The sequence below is a fragment of the Paramisgurnus dabryanus genome, chromosome 2 (genome assembly GCF_030506205.2).
Source record: "Paramisgurnus dabryanus chromosome 2, PD_genome_1.1, whole genome shotgun sequence".
NCBI lineage: Eukaryota > Metazoa > Chordata > Actinopteri > Cypriniformes > Cobitidae > Paramisgurnus > Paramisgurnus dabryanus.
In genome coordinates, this window is record NC_133338.1 from 51,400,993 (window position 1) to 51,425,370 (window position 24,378).

General features: G+C 36.6%; 1 protein-coding gene across 4 annotated transcripts in view; it reads left to right on the forward strand.

Annotated features, from left to right (window-relative positions):
• Window positions 1-24,378, forward strand: part of csnk1g1 (casein kinase 1, gamma 1) — a 53,543-nt gene that overhangs the window by 4,690 nt on the left and 24,475 nt on the right. For all 4 annotated transcript variants that reach the window (XM_065261593.2, XM_065261594.2, XM_065261595.2 and 1 more), the window contains exons 2-4: window positions 2,037-2,353; window positions 2,628-2,668; window positions 4,856-4,925. In XM_065261593.2, coding sequence (XP_065117665.1) covers window positions 2,173-2,353; window positions 2,628-2,668; window positions 4,856-4,925 — 292 coding nt within the window. In that variant the 5' untranslated portion in view covers window positions 2,037-2,172. The remainder of the gene's footprint in view (window positions 1-2,036; window positions 2,354-2,627; window positions 2,669-4,855; window positions 4,926-24,378) is intronic.

The window sequence follows — 24,378 nt, forward strand, 5'->3', positions numbered from 1 at the left end:
AGCATACACAATCTAAATCAAGTCACACCACAACAAAATAGGCAGTCGCACAAATGCTCCCAAATATATTTTAAGGTCGCACAGATTACATTTTTTGTCGCATATGCGACCAAAACAGTCGCAATTTCGAGCCCTGAAATATTTGGTTAGCATGTTGATTTATTGTGTGAGCCCCTAAATTTTCTGGTTGCGCCCCTAAAATTTTTAGCTGGGGGCCACTGTGCTCCTAGTGAAAAAGTTAGTCTGGAGCCCTGGCTTGGCATCAAGCATTGTTGTGATCTTGACTAGATTGCTTTAATTAGTTTTATCGATTTAAATATTATTGAAGATAGATTAAATGTTATATTAATAAATTCGTAAACTCAATACTATCGTGTATCGACGATCTCACAGGCTGACAATATGGTGATCTCACTATCGCGCAACACTAATTTACACAAAATTATTTCAAAATGCCACGATTATCCTCATAATCATAGTTATTGTAAACAATTTAACTAATAAATACTGTAAAGACACAATACTACTAACTTGTGATTTGCTTATACCATTTCCTAGGGGTGTAACGGTACGCAAAAATCACGGTTCGGTGCGAACCCCGGTTTTGAAGCCACGGTTCGGTTCATTTTCGGTTCAGTAAGGGGAAAATGCAAACATTAAACTGCAGGTTGTTTATTACTATAAACTTTTTTTACAATTTGTTTACACTTTTTTAAACACTTTTTATTAAAATATAACATATAAAATATATATAAAATGAAAAATAATAAATAAAATACTACTGCAAAGTTCTTTTTTACATTATTTTATAACAGAAGGTAACTCTTTTCTTAACCTTTTCTTAAACTTTTTCTACTAAAACCTTGAACTAACAAATTCAATTCCTGAATACATTTATCAACAATTAGCCTACATTTTTGACACCAAAAATGTTCTGTTTTGATTTATTTTGGATTGTTTAACTCACAGTATTGAATTGGCTATGTACCATCTCTGTATAAAAATAATATTACTGCTCTATGTGTAACTGCATAGCAAGCAACATGATGATATACTTATTATACACTCATTTTGAGATTAGTGAGTTGCATACCTAGCCATCTTTGATCTTTTGCATGTTTCTCCTAATCTTTGCTTGTGTTGTCAATGTAAGCTGTGACTTTACTAACGAACCCCTCCGCAGCTGAGTAACAGCTGAGTAAGCCCGGGTTACAGCTCCTCCGTGTCCCGACCAGCTGATCGCATTGTGACAATGATATGATTGACATGAGGTGCAGATGAAAAATCTGATCACGTATTCCTTATTCTCGCTGTCACAGAAAGCGCGTCTCATGATTGCGTAGCAACGAAAGACGCGCAACCTCTCATGCACTTTTGAAAGAACAAAGCAGCGCGTTGACACGCGTTTAACATGCGCTTTTAGATACGACACGTAAACGTTTACATCAATAATCAAACGGATATACAACTAAGTAAATAAAAAATTTTCTGCGGGCCTAATTATGTTATATGTTTGACAGAAGACTTGCGCTGAACGAGGAGACTTCCGCCGCTTAATATGTTCGTGCGGAAACACACCTATTATGTTCCGCACAGGCGCACACAAAATGCATTCGGCCTTTCGGTGCACGTGTGCACCGTGCCGAAAGCCCTGAACCGAAACGGTCCGGTTCGAATACACGTACCGTTACACCCCTACCATTTCCCCATATAAAAGTGGACATGAAATAAAAAGTATCCCTGTTTGCTTCCTGCCACTTGTCTTATGGTTGATGCGAGACGATCAGTATTTTTATTCCATAATATTTCATTAAATGTAATGAATGTTAAGCAACTTTCCTTTTTGGCAACATCACCAAAGGCACTTAAGATTTAAACAGTGGGTGCCAGCAATTTTTCCAATTAATTGGATTTTTTTAAAGCATTTCCTCTCAAATTATCTATTTTCCATCTTTTGTGTTGTTGTAAGTGTTTTAAAATTTCCAAAACACGACTGTATTCAGAGCATACTGACATCAAACGTTTCCTCTTCTCAGTGTGCTGGCAGCAGTGATTGGCTAAGTGGCAGTGGTGCCAACAGCCATCATCCCATGAGCTTTCTTTTGGCCTGAGCTGTCTGCTTTGGGCTCCGGCCTGGTTCGTCTGGATCTCTGTGCCTCTGGTGCCGCAATCATGGATCACCCCAGAGAGAAGGAGGGCGAGAGGCCGGTGAGGAGCAGTAAAGTGGCCCAGGGGCGCAGTGGACACTCCAGGCCTTCCAGCTCCTCCACATCCTCTGGAGTCCTGATGGTAGGACCTAACTTCAGAGTTGGCAAGAAGATCGGCTGTGGGAATTTTGGAGAGCTGAAGCTCGGTAAGAAAGCAATCAGTGTCTTTATAGCTTGCAAAGTCTTGAAAGAGCTACGTGAGGTGAAGTTCCTTTCCTGAGGTGATTTAACAAATTATGATGAAGTAACTTTGAATAATCAACAGGTTTTGCACGAACTTGTGGAGTTTGTGTTAGATCAAGCACATGCCGCCATTGAAGTAAAAATTTGACGTGTCAGATACTAAGAAATCAGTATGTATAATCTCAAATTGTTCAAATATTAGCAGATGAGTCACAATATGTCTCTTTTTTATTTTAGGAAAGAACCTCTATACCAACGAGTATGTTGCAATAAAATTGGTGAGTAGGTTTATGTTTGTCAGTACAGAAGCTATATGTCTTTCATATGTCAGTGGTTATGTCAGTAGAAACTTTGTACATAATGTCTGTTTACGGGCAATTCCAGTGTTATGGATTTGACATTTGCAGTGAATTTTTAAAAAATATATCTGGAGAATGCATTTATTACCAATATATTGAACCATCTATTTATATTTTTTATAAATCCAGACATCAGAAAAATATGAAAAATAATAGAATAATAGTTTTCTATTTAAAATGAGGAACACATGCATGCATTCTGGATGTGACAAAACAAAAAAATTTTGGGGGGAGAACATACTTGCAATACTTGAAAATATATTTTTAAGGAAAATAAAAATGATGCAAAATATTTTAACTCTTTCCCTGCCACTGGCAAGTTAATTAGTCAATTAAGAGAAAACACTTCCCCGCCAATGACAAGTATTTCCGGCAATCCTTAATACCGCTATTATCCACCAGGTGTGAAATGCGGAGAAACAGCTGTATGTCCGTATATGTTTTGAGGATCGCTCTGAATCTGATCTCTATCAAAAGTCCTTCACAAAAATGCAATAATCTCAGCTTTTTGCTCAAAATTTTGTGTTTTTGAAGTAGAGCTGCAACAACTAATTGATAAAATCGATAAAAATCGATTATGACATTCGTTGTCAACATTGTCACACGCATGAAGGGCCATCTTTTCTGACTTCTGGCGCGAACACACGAAATATCAGAGAAAGCTCTAACATATTCATATACAAAACACTGCAGCGGACTCACACATATAATATTAGTTAGCATCCATATAAACTCATCATTACTCCCGCTCGTGTTTAAATGACACTTTTACTTCATTGGCGAGCTGCACGTTTAATTAGGCGATCTTATGACCACGCGACCAGCTTGGTTAAAAGCACGGAAGCAAAAAATTACTGTAACAACGCATTATATCACCATTTTTATATCATAATGCCTTATTTATTTTTTTAATAACACATAATCTTAATATTCATCAAGGTCTAAAGCTGAAGATTAAAATTTGTTTATTAATCTGTGGCAAAATTCTCAGCACATCCCTGAAGACTTAATTCATTTTGTTAATTGATATTTTGACATTTAAAGATGTTTTACTGTTTAAAAGCTGCACAAACCTTTTTATTTAAGGCTTAAAATCAAAAATAGTGTGCGGCTTTTGCACTTTTAAAAGTACACTTCTACAGGTGAATACCCTAATTTAGTGCCCCATTTAGCTATAGACCGTTTCAGCGGTAACAACATAAACAAGCCGCTGTCGCGTAACTTCCGGTAAACTCCGCTGATAATAAATAACAACAAATTCTTTAAACATAGTTTATTTATATATCAAGCAAACAAAACAACACATAGATTACCTAGGAAACCAAAACATTTGTTATTTTCGACGAGGCATTTGTTCAAGAGATCAGTTTAGCAACTAGTCAGACCATTAAAAAAACGAAACCGGAAGTAAGGTTCGGATCCAGACGTGTATCACGTGCGTCCGATGAAACCATCTATAATTTGTGAAAACATCTAATAAAGTAAATATTTATATTTTATCCGATTAGTTGATTAATCTAAAAATAATCGCCCGATTAATCGATTATGAAAATAATCGTTAGTTACAGCCATATTTCGAAGAAACCTCCCCATATTTGAGAGGTGATAAAAAGAGAACTAATTGAAGGTAGGATGAAGCAGAGGGTCTGTTCTTTCATTTGAAATATTGTATGTTTATATATTCAAAGAAGAACGTTTTCTGGAAGGCATTAAACTTTTGTGAAAATCATGAAAAATGCTGGCGCTGGCTGGCAACTTAAAAAAAAAAAACGCTGGCTGGGAAAGAGTTAATACAATAATAATAATTATATAACAATTATGCAAGGTAAACAAATAATGCTAAATATTTACTGCAATATTGCCAATTTTTCCACAATGTTCGCTTGTGCATGAGAGCAGCTTCAAAAAATGCATCGTAGATGAAATTCTGAAGACCCGGAACAAAAAGTTATTAAAAGTACCAACTTTTAGGTGTGTCTGTCAGGAGTGCCCTTGTCCTTTCAACACTATATTTGAACTGCTCATATTACATATTTGGCTGGAGTATTTGTCCATTTGAATACTCGATGTGAATTTAACTTCTCTATTTTCTGAATAATCCTGAAGGAACCTGTGAAATCGAGGGCCCCACAGCTACATTTGGAATACCGGTTCTACAAAACATTAGGCAGTGCAGGTAAGGATAACTTGCATGCTAAGATGTACCCTGTGTTAATCTTTTGTTTATCTGGATTATATTAGATTAATCTGTCTTTATCTTTTATTGTAATATGTTTCAATTCTTTGACTGTTTGTCAGTTTGCTCATTGTATCTGGTATGTGTCATTTACTGTATTTACATGATTATGGCTTTGTGGCTGGGATTTACTGTCATTTTACTTGCTTTGAAGCCCAGAGTTGCTGAGCAGGTTTTTGTTGAATGTTTCTTTGTATTGGATTGAGGATTACTTCCCCTGTGATGTATCTGAAATGTTGAGTCATCGCCTGACAGATCACCCAGACTTTATAGTAAAGCAAAGAAAATCTGCACACATTTCAATGTTAAAGGACAAGTTCGGTATTTTAGACTTTTCAGATTGTTTATGGTGAAATAGAATGGTTTTGACTGAAATTTCGACATTTTCGGCTGCCCTGAGAATTTTCGCGTGTTTGTGTTTCAGCTCAGACCTCTATAATGGATTTAATGGTGCACTGGAACAATCCTTCCTAAAATGCATTAAACTTTCGTTTACAAAGACGTGAAACTCACCGAGTGGTCAGGGGTGTTCACTGATATGCTCACACAAAAACCGCTCCAAAAGACGCATTCCAACAGGTTTTATCGTAGTTTTTACCAGCCCCATGGACTTGTATTAGATGTCCTGTGAGGTACGGTATTACTCCGCGCCGGGAACTTTGTTTCTATTCTTGCAATAGGCAAAGGCGGATTAGCGCCACCACCTGGGCTGGAGTGTATATTATTCAAGCTCTAAGCGGAAGAATGTACGGGTGTGAGGCGTTTGGAAAAATAGGTCCACAAGTTAACAACGAATGCTAAAACAGCTGTTGGAAAGCATCTTTTGCAGCGATTTTTGTGTGAGCATATCAGTGAACACCCCTGACCACTCGGTGAGTTTCACATCTTTATAAACGAAAGTCTAATGCATTTTAGGAAGGATTGTTCCAGTGCACCATTAAACCCATTGCTGAGATCTGAGCTGAAACACAAACACGCGAAAATTCTCATGGCACCCGCAAATGTCGAAATTTCAGTCAAAACCATTCTATTTCACCATAAACAATCTGAAAACAGGGCTTTAAGTCTAAAATACCGAACTTGTCCTTTAAGGTTTTACCTCACTTACCAGATTTGAGAAACGTGCTGGCCATTAATATTTCTGACCTGCTGTGATATTTTGTCATGGACTGTTCATATTTTAGCTGTATGGGATACTGGTGTTTACCTGAATATAATGCACAGCAGTATGCCCTTTATACCACTGGATTTTTATTTGCTCATACTGTTTACGTTAGAAAAATATTTATTTTGGCAAGTGTTATTTTCTACCCTTTCTGGACATAATGAATTATTCGTTTGGCCTTGATAGGAGCTGACTGCAGTAGTTGGCTTTACCTGTGATATTTTTATTCAGCACTCAAGCACATGCAAGGTTTACTCAGATAAGATGTGTTGACTAATCTTTCGGTAATCCAACATTGCCATGGGACGGTGTGTGTTTGTATTTAGTGGGTGCTTGCGTTTTTTTTTTTTAAGTTAAATGAAATTCCTCTGATGACTTGATGTTTTAGTAATTGATGTCCCTAATATGGGAGAAGTGATCATTTTCTTTGTATTTGAATGTAAGTGTGGGCGCTCTTGTAGCTGTAGAGAAGAGTGTTGTTATAGTTGAGCAGAATTTTGGCAGTGGTTTTCTTTGTGATCTTTTATCTCCTCTTATCAAAGCACAGTATACTGAGGCTAATAAAACACGTGGACCAGGTACACGGTTAAATATCTAGTGCAAAGACATTTTATGGTAGTTACAGTAAATGCTATTGAAGTATTAAGGAAGTTTTACAGTTCATTGTCATCAGAAGGGCCTGAAGGATATTTGAAGGATGTTTTATGTCTGCCATTTTATGTGGCATTTTTAATGATCGGTATAGGTCTGAAACGGATCAATACACACATTTCAGGTTTAACAAGTTACTTTTTTTAAGTTGCATACTCGAAAAATCTAGTAATCTTGACAGCCCTCAACGTTACTACTCCCCCATTCTGTGTACTGTCGTATACAAACTACTACTACTGCACATCAGCCTGTGACATCAAACTATTACGAGAGCGATTTGAAAACAAGTGCTAAACCAGCATTTAAAGGACCAGTGTGGGTTTTTAGCGGTAAGATTGCGAATTGCAACCAACCTCAATTTCGAAACGCAAAGAGAAGCTACGATAGCTGCAACAGGATAAACGTCATTGTCTGAGACAACGTAGGGACGAAACATGCTTTGTAGAGCAGTTTGTCCGTTTTGGGCAAGACTAGTCAGCTGGTCATCTTTGACTGATTTAAAATCAGGGTGGTTTCTTTAAAGCCGCCTTTCAACTTTACATGACAAATGACGGCGATAAACCGGAAGGAGAGTCGGAAAGGGGCCGTGTGGGGTGCCAACCATCTGTGGGTGCGTAATTTTCAGATCTAATTTGAGGAAGTTAACCTCTTGACGTGCACTAATTTGTGGGCAGGATGACGTCCGTCACTGTCTACAAACATAAATAAAATTAACATTACTATGCATAGTTTAAAAGGTATATGGGTTTAGCATCAGTGCATGGTCTATGTTTTGAGATACAGATGCTCTAGCATCATAAATTTAGTATTTTGTGACAGAAGTCCAGATGACAACATGCAAAATATAAACGTGATTCTTACCGTTGTGTTGATATAATGATTGTGTGAATAACCCATGAAAACCGTCTAATAGAATACATCCAATGACCATTTTTGTTCACAAATGCGTATAATCCGTGAAATATAGATATATAGTCTGTTGTTTACATCAGATTTTGCATGAACATCTTGTAATAGAATATAATTTACAATCTGAGGACTATTTACGTCGTAACGCTGTATATGAGATTACACTTCAGGTTCTAGTAAAAACATAAACCGCGTTCAAACTTTGTTTTTAAAATTAGGCGGGAGTATAATACATAATATCCAAACAGCGCTGTCAAATATCGTGACGTCATCTGACTCGCTCGTTCCTCCAGTGACTTCATGGAAAATATTGATAGACAGAACGTGTAGCCAATTAGATAAGGAATCCAACGATCTTTGTGTGAGGTTTTATTTCCTGGTGTGGAAACTGCATTTTATAAGCTAACATAAGGATAAATAATAAGAACGAATGAACATGTATGCATGTAAACAAAGACTTTTATTTTGGGGCTGACTGGCGCTTAGAAAAGGCACTAGTCTTACAAAAACCCTTGCAAGAACTTCACTTTTGGGCCTATAGACCTTAAACGTGAAACATAACTTCCTTACACTTGTGACTTTGGGATCATTGCATTTCTAGGATTTACACACATATTTATCATTTAAGTTTTTGAGTAATGAAACAGATGTTGTGCAAACATCATTCCAAGTAAGTTCTCTAACTTTTTTAATTTTTAACTTAAAATAATTTTGAAACCTGGAAAATGAAGCTCAGTGTGTCTCTTTTCGAATGAATACCATATTATCATTATACGTATACTCTAAATATTTTAGTAAAAACAACCCTTTTAGTGAAAGTAGGTCTTTTCATTGTTTGGGGCAAAGTGTGGGTGCTTTTCAAGAGGTTAAACATTTATAAACAAAAGAAATATGCAGTTAGTGCTATACAAAAATACATGTGATTATTTAATTACACTTGCACTCTTTTGTGCAATGTTCATAGCTGATCTATTAACTTTTGTCTCTTCCAATGTTGAACCTACGGTAGAAACATGGCGGCGACATCAATGTAAGTAGACCTGTGGTGTATGTAGATAAAAACTACTCATTCTAAGGTAATAAAAACATAATTCATTATGTAAGGTCTTTATACACCACTAATATTAGTTGTGTAATATATTATATTGCATTACTGTCAAGAGATCCTTTTAAAAGTCCCACATTGGACCTTTAAATTTACATGCATTGCACATGTACACATTTCAATAACAGATTTTAACATGAACAATAGTTTTGTAAAAAAAAATAATTGTTTTGACAAAAGTGGTGTTTTTACAGCATCAGTTTAAGTTAATGATGACTAATAACTGCATAAAATTATTTTTTATTAGAATTAAATTCTTTCATTATAAATTTTAGGTATATATCTAATCTTTGGCGATATAATAAAGGCAATGCATATGTAATATTTTGTCCCGCAGTGCCTGTTTACACTTCTGCTGTAATATGAAAATGGATCGCTTTGTTTCATGCGAAAGGTGCATCCCTGCTGTAATGGTGTTAAGGTCTTTGTCCTGTCATTCAGCGGCTGCAGGGTTTGATCACTTCACACTGCACTTTGATTCAGGAAGTAGCATCTCGGGCGTCACAGAGCAGCACGGTGTCAGCGTTACCTTGGCGACACAATGCAAATGCTCTGTTCACTGTCTAGATGATGACTTGGCAGGGGGCGTTGCCTACGAGACTCAGCTCACACATTCCTCAGTCATCACAATCAAACAAGCCAATTCAAAATACTATCAGTACTAAATGGTATTCAAAATAAGATTTAGTATGTCTCATCTCTGTTGAAGTACTCAAATGTCCATATTTTCCAATTAAAAAAAAAACAATATATACTTTAGACGTTTATAATCAGTGATTAAGGTAGAAGCAGGGGCAGGCCTGTAAAGACAGCTATGTGAGCTATACCATTATTTTTAGTCCTATATTTGACACTCATATAAATAAATAAAAATACATCATTTGAAGTTTCGAATGTTGTTTTACTTTTATCTTTATGACTATAAATTTAGGGTAATTTAAGCTGCAAGGTCATCACGCATATGATGTTTACCTGCGCATGTCTACACCAACACAGCGCAGGGCTGCGAGAAAAGACATTATTAAACTTTTGATTTAACATATTACGAGTTTTTTGGACATTCATTTGGAATCACTGTACTGATATTATCAACTTATCTGGCCATTAGTTATTCAGTATAGGCTATAAGCGCAGCGCGCTGCTGACCGCTCAGCTGTCAGTCAATCGTCTGTGCTTTAGATAGACACTCACAAAGTTTCACATTAAATGATAAGATTTGTCCAAAAACAAAAGGCTAAATACTGAATACTACTTATATGCGACTGCAAGACATTAATAGTCGAACCTGTTTGTAAGGAAACTTACATTATTCCCGTGGAAGAGAAGAATGTTGGTAATAGAAACTTGAGGCAGACGGTGAGACTGTTTTATCTGTTTTCAGACAAAACAGCAGGGTTGGGGTACCTGCGGGTGAACCGCATAATATTTGATCTAACGGGTGTAATAGGCTATTCGCGTGTCATTTGTGTTGTAGATGCAGGTCGGGACTCAATAGACAAGAGTAAAATGCGGGTCTAACATCCAAGACCAAAATTTGACTCGTTTTTAAATGTCCCGTGCTTATTTGTGTTTAAGATCTGTCTGAAGACCGGTAAAGGTTTATATTTAACTGGGCGATTTGCGGTGTGACCGGCTCGGGGTCACAGTCTTTATGTCAAATGGTACGGGTGTGAAATAAAATTGCTGCTGATGTCGGAAAACTGGTCGGTTGTTCTGTCAATCACAGCGGTGCGGATTATCAAACAGGACTGCATGACTTTGTAACAGCTCTGTACGCTAAACACGAGGACGAACTTGCAATGCACACTACATTAAAACTACAAAGAAATATCCGAACTACGTACGTAGCTGTGAAACGTTTTTTTAAGAAAATACAGTTTAGATCAAACAAAGAAAAGCAATATGCTATAAATATAAGGAAAAGTAAATGACAGCGTGAAAATTATAAAAAAGTACATGTTAGTTTACTGTAGCCTATATTCTACATTAAATTTTTTTTACATTTATAATCATCATGGGCGCCCCCTGCCGCCACAGCTGAAAAAAATCCTAGAGGAAACACTGAAATATATTGCCTGGCAATGAACTTTGAGCTTTATCATTTTAAAGGTATTATTTATGCTATTATAGCAACATTACCCTACTTTGAAATAACTACGTTCTGGTAATACACACCATTATGCTAACTTACGCTGTTTCAAAGGTTTAGATATAGTGTGCGATCCTAGTATAGATTTTACGTTGAGTGTGTTGAATATGTAAGGAATAATTGTGACCGTTGTACCGCCGATGTGCATTATTTCCGAATAATTCAGCAACCTAAGAATACTGCGGTTACCACACCATACAACATTGTTCAAGTGTTTTATTTAAAGACATTTGACAGGTTTTTATTCTGTTTTTATTTAGGACTAATTTTTTTTCGCATTTCATCTATAGCCTCCGTTAGTAATTACAAAATGTCATTTTACAGTGAGCGAGAGAGGCACTTATGTTGAATGCACATTATTATATATCTTCAGTATTTATGTATTAATTTGTTCTAGTTTTGCATTATCAGAAATATGAAAGAAAATGCTATTATCAGTTATTAGCTATAACTAAAAATGTCCACATCATTGCAACCTTAAGACATCAAAGTGTTTACCAAAGCTTTCCGTTGAAGTAGAGCTCAGATGATTGTTTTTAATGCAGTCAGATGAGAGTTGTTATATGTGTATTGATATGTATGTAGATCAGGGGCATGTGTGGTGCAAGTGCAGACAGGAAGAGGGTGGAGTAGCGTTTGAGCATCAACTAATCAATAATTCAGCACACGACACTGCTGCTACTTCTCGATCTTCACAAGCCATCTCAGTAAACCACTCTTTTTGTATTGCGTTTATGTCACATTACAAAGTCTAAGTCTAAAACAAACCTTCTGCAAAAACAGGTTACTTCGAATTGGTCATACCTGGTCTGTTCAATTCTGAAAAGATATCATCATTTGTAAATCAATGAACCGCTAATCTGCTAATATTTACTAAATTAATCATTAATGGAGTCATTTAGAGCATCAGAACCAGAATTGTTAAAATCCTTACTAAACTCCTAGAATGTAACTCTACACGTTTTGTTTCTGTGTAGACCGTGCAGACAATACAATGTCACATTGGTTTGTTAGATGTCCTACAGGATTTGTGTCTCACCGATGAATCAGCACTTCAGGAAAGGTGGCACTCTGACCACGAGCGTTTCCAGGATGTTCACTTAGCACTGTTATCGTATGACGTCTGAAAAGCGGCCCGCTGATTAAACTGCCTGGAAGAAACCGGTGTAATTCTACACTCGTGCCTCTGTCAGCTTGTAAAGGCAGAGCGATATGCTGGAGTAACAGCGAATCAGCAGGGTCCCACGTAACCCATGAACCACTGACTCCTAGAAAAGCCTGCTGGGATGCAGTGTGCAGGATAGACCCAGTATGTGAGGTGAATTGTAGTCCTTGAAGCCAGTAAGATGTTCTAAATGAATGTTACTTCTGAACTAGGGGTGGTAGGACCAAAATCATTAGGTATGTTTACATGTAACCAAATAATTAGTTTGGAATTGTATTGATGGCTCAATTGTATTGAAAAGCCTTCATGTAAACACCTTAATCAATACGATTGAGGTCGATCAGAAGCAAATTTTGATCGTATTGAGAGAGGTGTTGTAGTCCGATCTGTGATCCAATCATCAGGAGAAAAGTATGCATGTAAATTCGCGAATCGTAGTATTTTCAAAAATTCGGATTCAAAATACGTTTTGCACATCTGCAGAAAAATTATGCTTAAGTACACATCTTATCACATTAAGTACAGTCTGTTTTCTTTGCCCACACTGTGAAAAATTATTTTGAAGAAAAAAATTAGGAGTATTTTTGTCTTGTTTTCAGTAGAAATATCTAAAAATTCTTAAATTAAGATGCATTTTCTTGATGAGCAAAACGACCCAAGAAGATAAATCTAGTTTTAAGACCAAAAATATCAAATTTAAGGGATTTTGTGCATAAAACAAACAAAAAAAATCTGCCTTTTTTTTGGATTTCTGAATTTTTCTTGAATTTAGTGTTTAAGAAAAATGTTCAAGATTTTTTGCTTACCCCATTGGTAGATTTTTTTTTTGCTTGTTTTATGCACAAAATCACTTAAATTTTATTATTTTTTGTCTAAAAATCTTGGGTCATTTTGCTCATCAAGAAAAAGCAACTTGATGAGGATACTGTGCACTGCGTTGCCAAGTCCTCTGCTTTTTCGAATTATATACAATGTACATGTAAACGAACATATTGCAATGTCGGATTAAATTCAGTCGGATTGACACAATTTTGTGCATGTAAACATTGAGTAATTCTACGGTATGTAAATCTTTATAGTCCCTGTGAAGTTATAAGGATATTAAATGTGTTCTGAGTTTGTGACACCACAGAAAAATGTGTCAACTCTTTCACCCCCAGCGTTTTTAAAAAAAGTTGCCAGCCAGCGCTAGCGGTTTTCATGATTTTCACCAAAGTTTAATGCCTTCCAGAAAATTTTCTTCTTTAAATATATAAACATACAATATACCAAATGAAAGAACAGACCCTCTGCTTTCAAAAAAAAAAAAAACGTTTCATCCTACCTTCAGTAGTTCTTTTGTAATCAGCTTATGAATATGGGTAGGTTTCTGCAAAAACACCACATTTTGAGCAAAAAGCAGAGATAATTCCATTTTTGTGACGGACTTTTCATAGAGATCCCATTCAGAGCGATCTTTAAAACAGACACGGACATGCAGCCGCTTCCCATAGGGCAATACTTCCGGGTTTAAAAAGTTGCGGAAAGGCGCCACCTGGTGGATAATAGCGGTATTGTGGAATGACGGAAAATCTCGTCATTGGCAGGGAAGCGTTTTCTCTTGATTGACAAGATATCTCGTCAATGGCGGCGAAAGAGTTAACCACCCAACCAAAAACCAAGGTATTTTTAATGGGAAACGCGATTAATCGTCACAGCCCTATTAAATAAGTTATCAAAATCTTGAAAAAATAGGCAGCATTCAATGACAAACTTGAATGATATTAAACAAAGAAATTAAACTTTGAGAGTTTTGTAAAACTGTACCTGCACGTTTAATCATCGCGGCGTCACTGTCCTGTTGCTCGGTACTTCGCGCTCCAGCACATGCCGGGCAAGGAGACACGTATCCCCTGCCCAAAATACAGTAAGTGCTGCCTTCTGTTGCATATATGTCGTGTTAAGTTTTTTAAGGTGGAGTAATCCATTTTTTTGTATTTGCATTTTGCGCAGGAGCAGAAGATTGGATTCATATCCGTTTTGCCAAGACACATTTATGTGGCCAAATGTAAATGGAACAGTTTTAACAAATCAGATAGCTATCCGATCAGAGAAAGCTTGTGTTACTTAGGGATGGGCACAAGTATGCTCGAGTACTCGAATGTGGCATTGATGATCGTTCATGAAAACAATGATCACGTGTGTTTATTTATTTATTTATTAATTTTTTGTGGTTATGGCAGCATTTGGATGTCTGGTTAGCATTACAAGCGCCTGTGGTAGTAAAGACTGGGTGTGCATGTTTGACGTTGTGTTGAGCTACGCAGACCGGCGTATGACATCAGTAACGTTAACATGCATGATTCAAAAACAAACAGATAAAGTCCGCTCACCCGCACCGCAGCAACCCCCCGACCCTGCAATGTTGTGGAGCCAAACTAGTTAATTAACTAATCGAGTACTAATCGAGTTTTTCAAATCTATGGATTAAACGAAATGAAAAAATGACATAAATGCACATCCCTAGTGTTACCTCAATATCTTATTTAAGACGTTTAACAAAAACCCCATTGAATTCGGGGCAATGGAACCGAAAGCGCTAAGATGCTAACTCGATTCCAGATTTTGCCTACAAAAATAAATCATGCCTGCGGCACTATATAGACAGGTACCCCGTGTCACCCCAGAACAACTTAAAAGAACAGTATGTAAGAAATGTATATCAATTAATCATAAAATGGCCCTGATATGTCACTAGACATTAAGAAATCATTTTCATTTCAAATACTTGTATCACTCACAACAGTGGTCCGGCCAGGATATTGTCATTTAAAAAGTGGAGTTGCAGCCCTCAACTGATGTTTATGTTGTCATGTTGTGTATTGGCCACCAGTTGGGTGATTGCAGTACCAGTTTTAGCCACAAGTTTTGTGATTGCAATATCAGTTTTGGCCACAATCCTACATACTGTTCCTTTAAAGCAACACTATGTAGTTTTTTTTACCTTTAAATAATGTCTCTAAAATTATTTCAGTGATAGAACAACTTTTAACTGGACAAATTGTACTGTTGCTGCAACCTGAGCAGCCTCCTAGCTGCTACAAGCACACTCTGAAAGTGGCGGTGGAGGATAGGAAACACAGCCCCGCCCCTCCCCCTGCCTGCAGAAGAGTGTCTGATACCAGGCACTGTTGCGCTTTTCAAACACATGGGGGAGCTGTAAGTCATTTTTACATGGAAACTACATAGTGTTGCTTTAATGTTGGGTACACAATCGTGGCCGTTTGTTTATTTGTTAAACCCCATGACTACTACAGGAAGTGAAGCTCTTGGTGGTCAGGTGAAGGAGATGCTATTGTCGCTGTAGCATGTGTTCCTGAGGATGTGCTTCCCCTTACATCCTTTAGTGTGCAACCCGACCCCATAGGCCCACCCTCCCCCAGACACGACTGTAGGCTCTTAGAGAAAATGTCTACTTATTTCTGGCCTTCATGCACATGGTCCATTGCAGTCACGATGTAATACTCAAATGCAATGCTTAATTCATTAAGAAGTAGAAGTGATAAACCTATTTGCTTTATTTGAGGTACCATACGTGGGCGCTTTGAACAAGGGTTTTTAGTTTTGAATTAAAAGTGATCTAGTTCGTGTCTGTATTTTTTTTGCCAGTAACTACCGTAGTATTAATTTGATATTTCAACTACGCATCAAATCTGAATCTTTGGAGAAAGGATAATGATGCATCAGTGAATACAATTTTCCTCCCGGCTCTACAGGAGTAACCTCAGTGGAGGAGGTGCTGTATGTGAATGCGGGGTTTGCTGCCTCCACCAGGCCCACCCGCTGAGCTCTCCGCTCAGGCTTTATAGATGAGGGGGATGGGGTGACGGACGGGTGGAGAGTCTCATGCGCCGCTTTGTGATTCTCACCTTCCTCCATCCGCTTGCTCTTGCCTTCGGCGCAGCGTGTTTGGACAAATAAGCCTGGATGAAACGTTTGGTCATTGATGGTTTGTTAGGAAATGCTATTCGTGCATTATTTAATGCAGACTGATTCACTCTATGTTCTTTGCTGTATTGTTTCTTTTGTCGTTAGGTATCCAATAATACCCACAAAGCCCAAACACGGCCATGTATATGCAATAATGAAGTCTATTTACATAACAAACTTTGCCAGTTTGTTAGATAATGGCTCTAGATCTTCTCTAGAGATTTAATTTTGAGATTAAACACAGGTTATGGTGACCTAGGCGCACATTGTGGCGAATAAATTCTTGTCCTGAACAGTGGTCAGTTCTACAGTTTAGACAAGTGACTGACCAATCAGAGGTATGAACAGTAAAGGCATAGTGCGACCAAGGACAATACCGAAAAAGTTTTTAAAAGCATAGTGGAGTCTACACCACCTCAAAAACGCCCTCAAGCCATCCTAGTTGTCTATGACTTTCTTCTTTCAGACAAACACAGTCTGAGTTATATTTAATAATATCCTGGCTCTTTTCGGCTTTGTAATGTAGTGCGTATCCATCCAAAAAGCGTATCCATCCATCAAAAACTAATATATACAGTTATTCAATGTCTTTGAAGGTTAAGTGATTAAAAATTTGGCACTATCCAATGCCATTATAAAGCTGAAAAGAGTGCATTGTGTAACTTTTCGAAGGATCTCTTGGCAGAAATGCAATATAATACATAGGGCTGTGACGATACATGGCATTCCCCGCGTGGCTCCGATTCTGTGTTTCATGCACAACTTGTGATCAGTAGAAAGTCCTTATCAATCTAAAATCACAACATGTCGTTAATAATGTGCATTAAAAAAGCGCGCTAAACATAATCATTCAAAATATTTTTCTTATCGTGAAAATACTTGAAACAATTTGATAACAGCGATATAAAAATTAGGGATGGGCATGATTAATCGACGATCGATAATTGATCTAACAATTTCGTTGATGACGTTAATTTGTTATTGATTAATCTAATACTTTTTTATCTGATGCAGGTTGCGTTGCCTAGCGTAGGGTGTGTCTTGAAACAATTAAATGAATTTCACTATGTGGCAGCAATTCAACATTTTACCACCAGGGTGCAATATTTAACACCATACTCCTTTATCTGTGACCTTCCGTTTTGATTTCAAAAGAATAATCATGAAGAGGTCATGGAAAACGCGCTGTATTTTGTAATCAACATTTTTGAATTATAAAAGTTAAATAATTATTTTTTATTATAATAATATTAATGATTAATCGATAGTCGATCGTTAATTCTCTCGACAATCGACTAAAAAATTTAATCGAATGCCCATCCCTAATAAATATGCCTCTAGACATTTCCTGAAATAGCATTTGTAATGATACTTCTTCTGTGGGACAAATGGCGTTTCTGCATGAGAGCGCCCTCTGGCTTTTGGATGTGGTGACATTTTATCGTAATTCATTAAAATTCATCCATTGAGAAAACGCGCGATTAATCGTAACAGCCTTAATAATTCACATAACTATATTATCAGTGCTGTATAAAGACCTTATATAATGAACTGTATTGTTTTTATTACCTTAGAATGAATTGTTTTTATCTACATACACCGTGGGTGCCCTTATATGGAAGTCACCGTCATGTTTCTACAGTACCCCAAATCAGACAAACTGCTGTACAGAGCGCGTTTCGCCCTTACATTGTCTTATGCTACATACACACCAAATGCGTAGCATTGCGTTGTTTGCTCTAGATTACTCGCGGGATTTAACTTTGTGTCATGCAAATTTTTCGATGGAGTTTAATATTTTCAACTTGCGCGAAGGCAGGTTTGAGGCGAATAGCGCGTGTTTTCACGGTAATCGTGCCGCCCAATTCACATCGCCTCGCGTCTGATTGCGTCTGATCGCATCTGATCGCGTCTTTGCATTGACTTTGTATGTAATCTACTCATGCAAATCGTTGAACTAGCATGTGGTGTGTGTGCTCCATTAGACGACATGTTTGTCCTGTGGCGGCTACTATATGCGTTTTAAAAATTAAGTTGGTTGCAATTCACAATCTCACCACCAGATACCATTTAAGATTACACACACCACTTTAAGGGTGAGTAAAATATAGCCTATTGTTAATTTTGTGGTGAACTTTTCCTTTAATAAAACGGAGGAACAATATAAATGTGATCACTTTCAGAGCTTTTTCTTGTTTTGCAGATGAACAATAAAAGATTAACGTTAAACTAGCTCTGTCGTCTGTGGCATTTTTTATGCATTTTTTCTTGGGCTGTTAAACGATTAATCGTGATTAATCGCATACAAAATAAGTTTGTGTTTGCGTAATATATGTGTCCTGTATGTAACTGTTATGTGTATATATAAACACACAGAAAAATGTCATTTATATGTAATTTTTTAAAATGTGTAAATATAATCTAAAAAGTAATAAATAAATGCCTCTAAAATTACACGCACCACCTTTAAGGGTGAGTAAAATATGGGCTAATATTTATTTTAAATAGATTTTATTTATTTACTTGCTTGCTTATACATACTTATTCAATTAAAAAAATTATATAAGTGCCATTTTTCACATATATATTTACACACTTGTATGTATGTATGCATGAATATTAATTACACACAAGACACACACGTATGTTATGCAAACACAAACTTTTATTTTGTATGTGATTAATCGCGAATACTCATTTAACAGCCCTACTTTTTCACTTAATATTTTTATTACTGCTAATTGACGTCACTAAAAAGGTGATCTGTGGACAGCATAAAGAATGAACTTCTAGTAAGTCTGAACATGAATGCTGCTATCCTAACGCACTCCACATGAACATGCCCAGACATGATGCTCTGAGAATTCCGTTTTTAGCAGCATCACTTGGTTGGATATCATGCAGTGATGTCACCGCTTAACCAGCTAATTTGTATCTCTGCTTAGAAGATGTATCGCATGTAAGATGAAGCGACCTTTCTGTGATATTAAAGGAGCAGTAGTGAAAATCAGACCGAACAATAGACATTAAAAGTAGTTTTAGGGGTCTAATGAAGCACTTGGGAAAAAACGTTTTTTTTTTTCCCATAAAGGTAAATGGGATATTCACTGTAAGGCCGTGATGAGAAAGTGTTAGTGATGATTACTCATCCTCTCCAAAATGATGGCGTGATTAGTGTACTCTCTCTCTCTCTGTCTGTCTGTCTATCTGTCTGTCCCTTTCTCTCTCTCTCGAGCACACAGCTCGTATCAATGAGGAGAGGAATGACATCACTGGTCTAGAGATAGGGGTCCAACCCATCTGCTCAGATTCATGTGTTATGATTACGCACACAAGCATCATATTCAAACTCCATCTGTAATGTTCTTATAAAGTATTGGAGCTTTAGTCCTGCAAAATATAGTTATTTGCAAATCTCATCATAAATATGCAAAAAACATAAACGCTGTTTATACTGGCACCTTATGAATTTGTTTCATAGTAAGTTAAATATTGACATTAATTTATAAGTAAAATATTAAAAGTATGTTTATGTATTTACATACATACTTCAAATTAGTTTCGTAATGCATAAGCCCTTTTCGGACGGAATTAATTTTACAAGGTGTCAGAGGTCCTCTGTGTTTTTGATCCCTTACGAATTGGCCATGTCTTTGTTTTTCTCTCACGACATCCATAAAAATTTGATGTGATCTGCCGTAAGGTCTTACTACACTGACAAAAATAAGGGCTTCATTTACTTAAAAAAAAATGGATGCAAAAATGATGCACTATATTTTTATGTAAGCATTACATGGAATTTTAAGCATTTTATGCAATTACATTAAATTTCAATTAAAACTTAATTGAAAAGGGGATGCAAAAATGATGCACTATATTTTTAAGTAAATCCAGCGTATAATTTTTTACAATATATTGTACTTCCTGCGTCCCATTAATTTAGACATGGATGTTTTTTTTTTGTTCAGCGGAATAGAAAATGTATTCAAGATGAGTCAAATTTTTTTAAGACTGGCCACTGTTATATCCGTATCAGGTAAGAAACTCAACCTTATTTTTGTCCACTCAAAAATGGTATTGTTAATTAATGAAGATAATAATTTGTTATTAATCATGATTTCTTCATTTCTATGGGTTTATTATACGCAGCCACTTATATAAAACACACAGGCTACTTGAATAGGATTTGGATAAGTAAAAATTGTATAAGTTAAAATTTAAATCATAAATTACATTGCTTTACAATTAAAATTATAACATCACAAACACGTGTTTCCAGAGCACATGATCTTCTGCAACGCCCAAACGCACGAAACTGACAGAAACATCCCACATCTGGACTGGCCTGTAAATTCTAATCCGTCCGAATTGATACATAAAATCACAGACGTCTTCGGGGTCACATTGAATTTCAAACGTCTTTAGAAAACGAATCCCGTCCGAATAGTACTATAGATATATTATTACGTTTTGCATCTGGGTAACAATCTTAAAAGTATGTGTATATATTTGTGTTGTAACACATATTTGCATATTAGTTACGTAATGCGTAGAAATATTTTTTATTTTTTCCCTCCGAGTCATTAAAAAGGCTGCTAGGACAATTGAAAATATACGATTATTTAATAGTTTATGGTTAGATTAGACCAGTATTATATGGGGTGTAACGATTTACCGTGCAAATGTGCGTTTTCTCAATGAATAAATTTGAATGAATTACGGTAAAATCCCGGCACATCCGAACGCCAGGGGGCGCTCTCATGCAGAAACTCCCTTTGTGAGACAGAAGAAGTAGCATTGCAAACACTATCCCAGGAAATGTCTACAGAAATATTTATATCGCTGTTCTTCAAATTGTTTCAGGTATTTTCATGATGATAAAGAATATTTTGAATGATTTTTAGTTAACGAGTGTTGCTTTTTTAAATGCACGTTATAAACGACTCCGACTCATAATGATTTTAGATCGATAAGGACTTCCTACTGTCCAAATGGCGTAGTACACGCACAAGCTGTGCATGAAACAAAGAATCGCAGCCTTGGGATTCAAAACCGAATTCAGACAGGCATTTTTAATGGGACACGCGATTTAATCGTTACTTTCCAATAAAGTTACTTTAAATTTCTTTATTGAATATGATGTCAGCAGGTTACACACACTGATTTAGCTGTAATGATTTCTTTTGTTTGCACCAGAGATCATCCTTTTAAATCCCATCCTTTGGCTCGGGTAAAAGAGAGAGAGATGGGCATCTTTACTGAGACATCACAGCAGTTTAGGTCATGTTACAGCCAATAGACTGACAGACCGGAAAAACAAATACCACCATACAGATTCTTGTTTCACAATGATTCGAGGCCTGCTGCGTTTTATAACTTGCAGTTCGTTTGAGATTGAGGGTTTGTGTTCATTGTTACGGTGCCACCGCCCTGTGTATTCTTAGTGTTTTAGGAACGGACAAAAGTAGCTGGCAGGAAGTCAAAACACATTGGTAAGGTGTGTCCCATGCACAGGCAGATAATACAGTGCAAACTGCCCCATACCCAAGCTATGCAACCCGATCACCGGTTGTACCCTATCCTCTCATCATTATTGTTTTTAGCAGAGCTTGTGGGGAATGTTTATGTAGGAGCGCTCCTGGTAAAGTGGGCAATTTGTTAATCACGCTGTCCTGACCACTGCGTGTGTTGTGTAGGAGGGATGCTGGTGAAGGAAGGATGCTAGGGTGGGAGGCAGAGCTTCTCTCCATCCTCAAGCACAGCTTTGTGAATGACATAACACCGCCCCTGGCTCTTATGTAATCCATGTCCATCCTTTCCTCCTGCTCTCTTTCTCTCTCCACGATCATCTCGCTTGTATCATCAGCTCAGGCCATTTAAACACAAAGTAAATTTGATGCTCTGACCCAGCATCTCCTACAGATAAGTTCTGTGCTGGTCCTAAAGTTCACTAATGGCGTAGTATAAATATTAGTGATGTGGCTTGTTGAGGAGAGTTCTGCCAGCATACCATCAGACTTTTAGTTTCACTTTTAAATGGTTGAAATAACGCACAGAAGGACGGACCTCTGCCGTATCTACTAAATACTTCCTTGTAAGCAGTTGATCTTTAACCACTTGTTGTATGTCATAATTTCCCATCAAACCAAGCCAGAAGAAAAGGTCACGATTGCATCTCTTCCTCTAGAAAGTCCATTGACGTTCTCTTTTGTCTGTGGTTAATGTGTAGCTGCATTGTGTTGCATGGCTGGGAAACCACTTGGCTACTGATCAACCAACTCTGGCATGATAAACCCAATTCGCTGGTAACTAATTCCCGGGCTGAATTGGGTTTGTTTGTGTGCGTCTTTAAAGAGAGAGTTTACCCAAAAATTAAAATTCTGTTGTCATTTAGTCTCCCTCATGTTTTTCTAAACCTGTATGAGTTTCTTTTGTCTGTCCAACAGGTTGAACACAAAAGAAGATATTTTGGTAACCGTTGACAGTACCCATTGACTTAGGAAGTCAATAGTAGGAAAAACAGATACTAGTCAAGTTAATGTGTACTGTAAACTGTGTGGTTACCATTATTTATCAAAAAAACTTTCTATATGACACTGAAACTATCCTGATCCCCATAGACTAAGTGATGTCTGTGTGTAATAAACGCATCGAGGCAGATTCATGTACTCTTGTTGCATTCGATTTTGTGTTTTTACCACGACTTGTTGCCGATTTTTATTATGCCGATTTCGCGCTGTCCCGTCACATTGGAGTGTGTTAAACTTCAGCAGTAGGAGTGGCACGGTACATGAAAAAAACATCCGAACCGTTCGGTTCGTTTGTCTCGGTTCGGAGCGCATGTGTTGTCACGGTTCGACCCATGCGCAATGTAGCATTTGATGTTATTTGGGCTGTGAACAGTCAATGGGATGCTTTTGGACTCATGTTAAATGGCCAATGGGCAGGTTTTGTTAAGCGGATCTGGCAACCCTGACAGGACAGTGATGCAAGCAAATGTGCAAACGAACGCTAATAAAAGTTTATTTTCACCTTTAATATAAGTGAGTTTGTATTTGTTTAATTGTTGTTGGGTTTTCATAAAATTAGTATGAACTTCAAACTATGCATCTGTTTTAAAGCAAGGGTGAAATCCAGGTTTTTAGTCAAGGTCTAAAGTTGGAGATTAAAATAAGTTTATTAATCTGTGGCAAACTTTTCTGTGTAGACTAAATTTTTTTTATTTTTTGACATTTAAAAATGTTTTACTTTTTTAAAACTGAAAAAAGTTTTTTATTTAAAGTTTAAAATATAACACAACTGATATTAGTGAAACTCTGTAGACTAGTAGTGTGTGGCTATGCACTTTTAAAAGTAATCTTTTACACGTGAATACCCTAATTTAGTGCCTTATTTAGCTATAATAAGTGAAAAATTTAATTCAGTAATTTTTTTTTGTTCAGATTATTTGATTAATTGGGATATATATATATATAAATTACGGCACTGCAACTAATGATTATTTTCATAGAAGGATATATATATATATATATATATATATATATATATATATATATATATATATATAAAAATTTTTTTGGATTAATCTTCTATGAAAATAATCATTAGTTGCCGCTCTATAGATCAAACTGTGCCGTGCTGCATTAAGTCAAATACACGCTTGTCACGAGCTGGACAGGCCTAGGAATTTAATTTACAAGTTGTAAAATGACAGATGGCTGTTGGATTACTGCTAAAAATAATTTGCCCAATTTTTTAATAATAATTTGAACCTTTTTAAGAACCTTTATTTAAAAAGATCTAGTGTGTAAGTACCCTTGATCATGTAATATTTCAACATGCCAGGTGCAGCGAATGTGTTGGGAATGTGCTAGGAAGCTGATGGGAATTGGAATTTCATGTTTTGTTTTTTTTACCTCTAAAATCATTTTTGTTATCGATGCAGGAAAGATGTTGAGAATTAGAATTTTTTCGGCATTAGAAACTTTTATTTGATTTTTGGAATGTTACAATGAGCATCTCTCAATTAATTTTTATACAGATGCAGCAAATACTTTTCATTATTCAAATTTAAAGTATAGAGTTTTTATTTGAGTATAGATTAATTTATACATGAATATATGAACCCACTACCCTTTGAATTCTTGCTCACATGTTCCTGCAACATCTAGCAGGAGAGCGCCAGTAGAAAGCTTGTAAACGTGTTAATCACTAGAGCTGGAGAGAGACGCAATACGTGTTATATGCTTTCTGAACACTAGATGAGTCATCGGCAGGCAA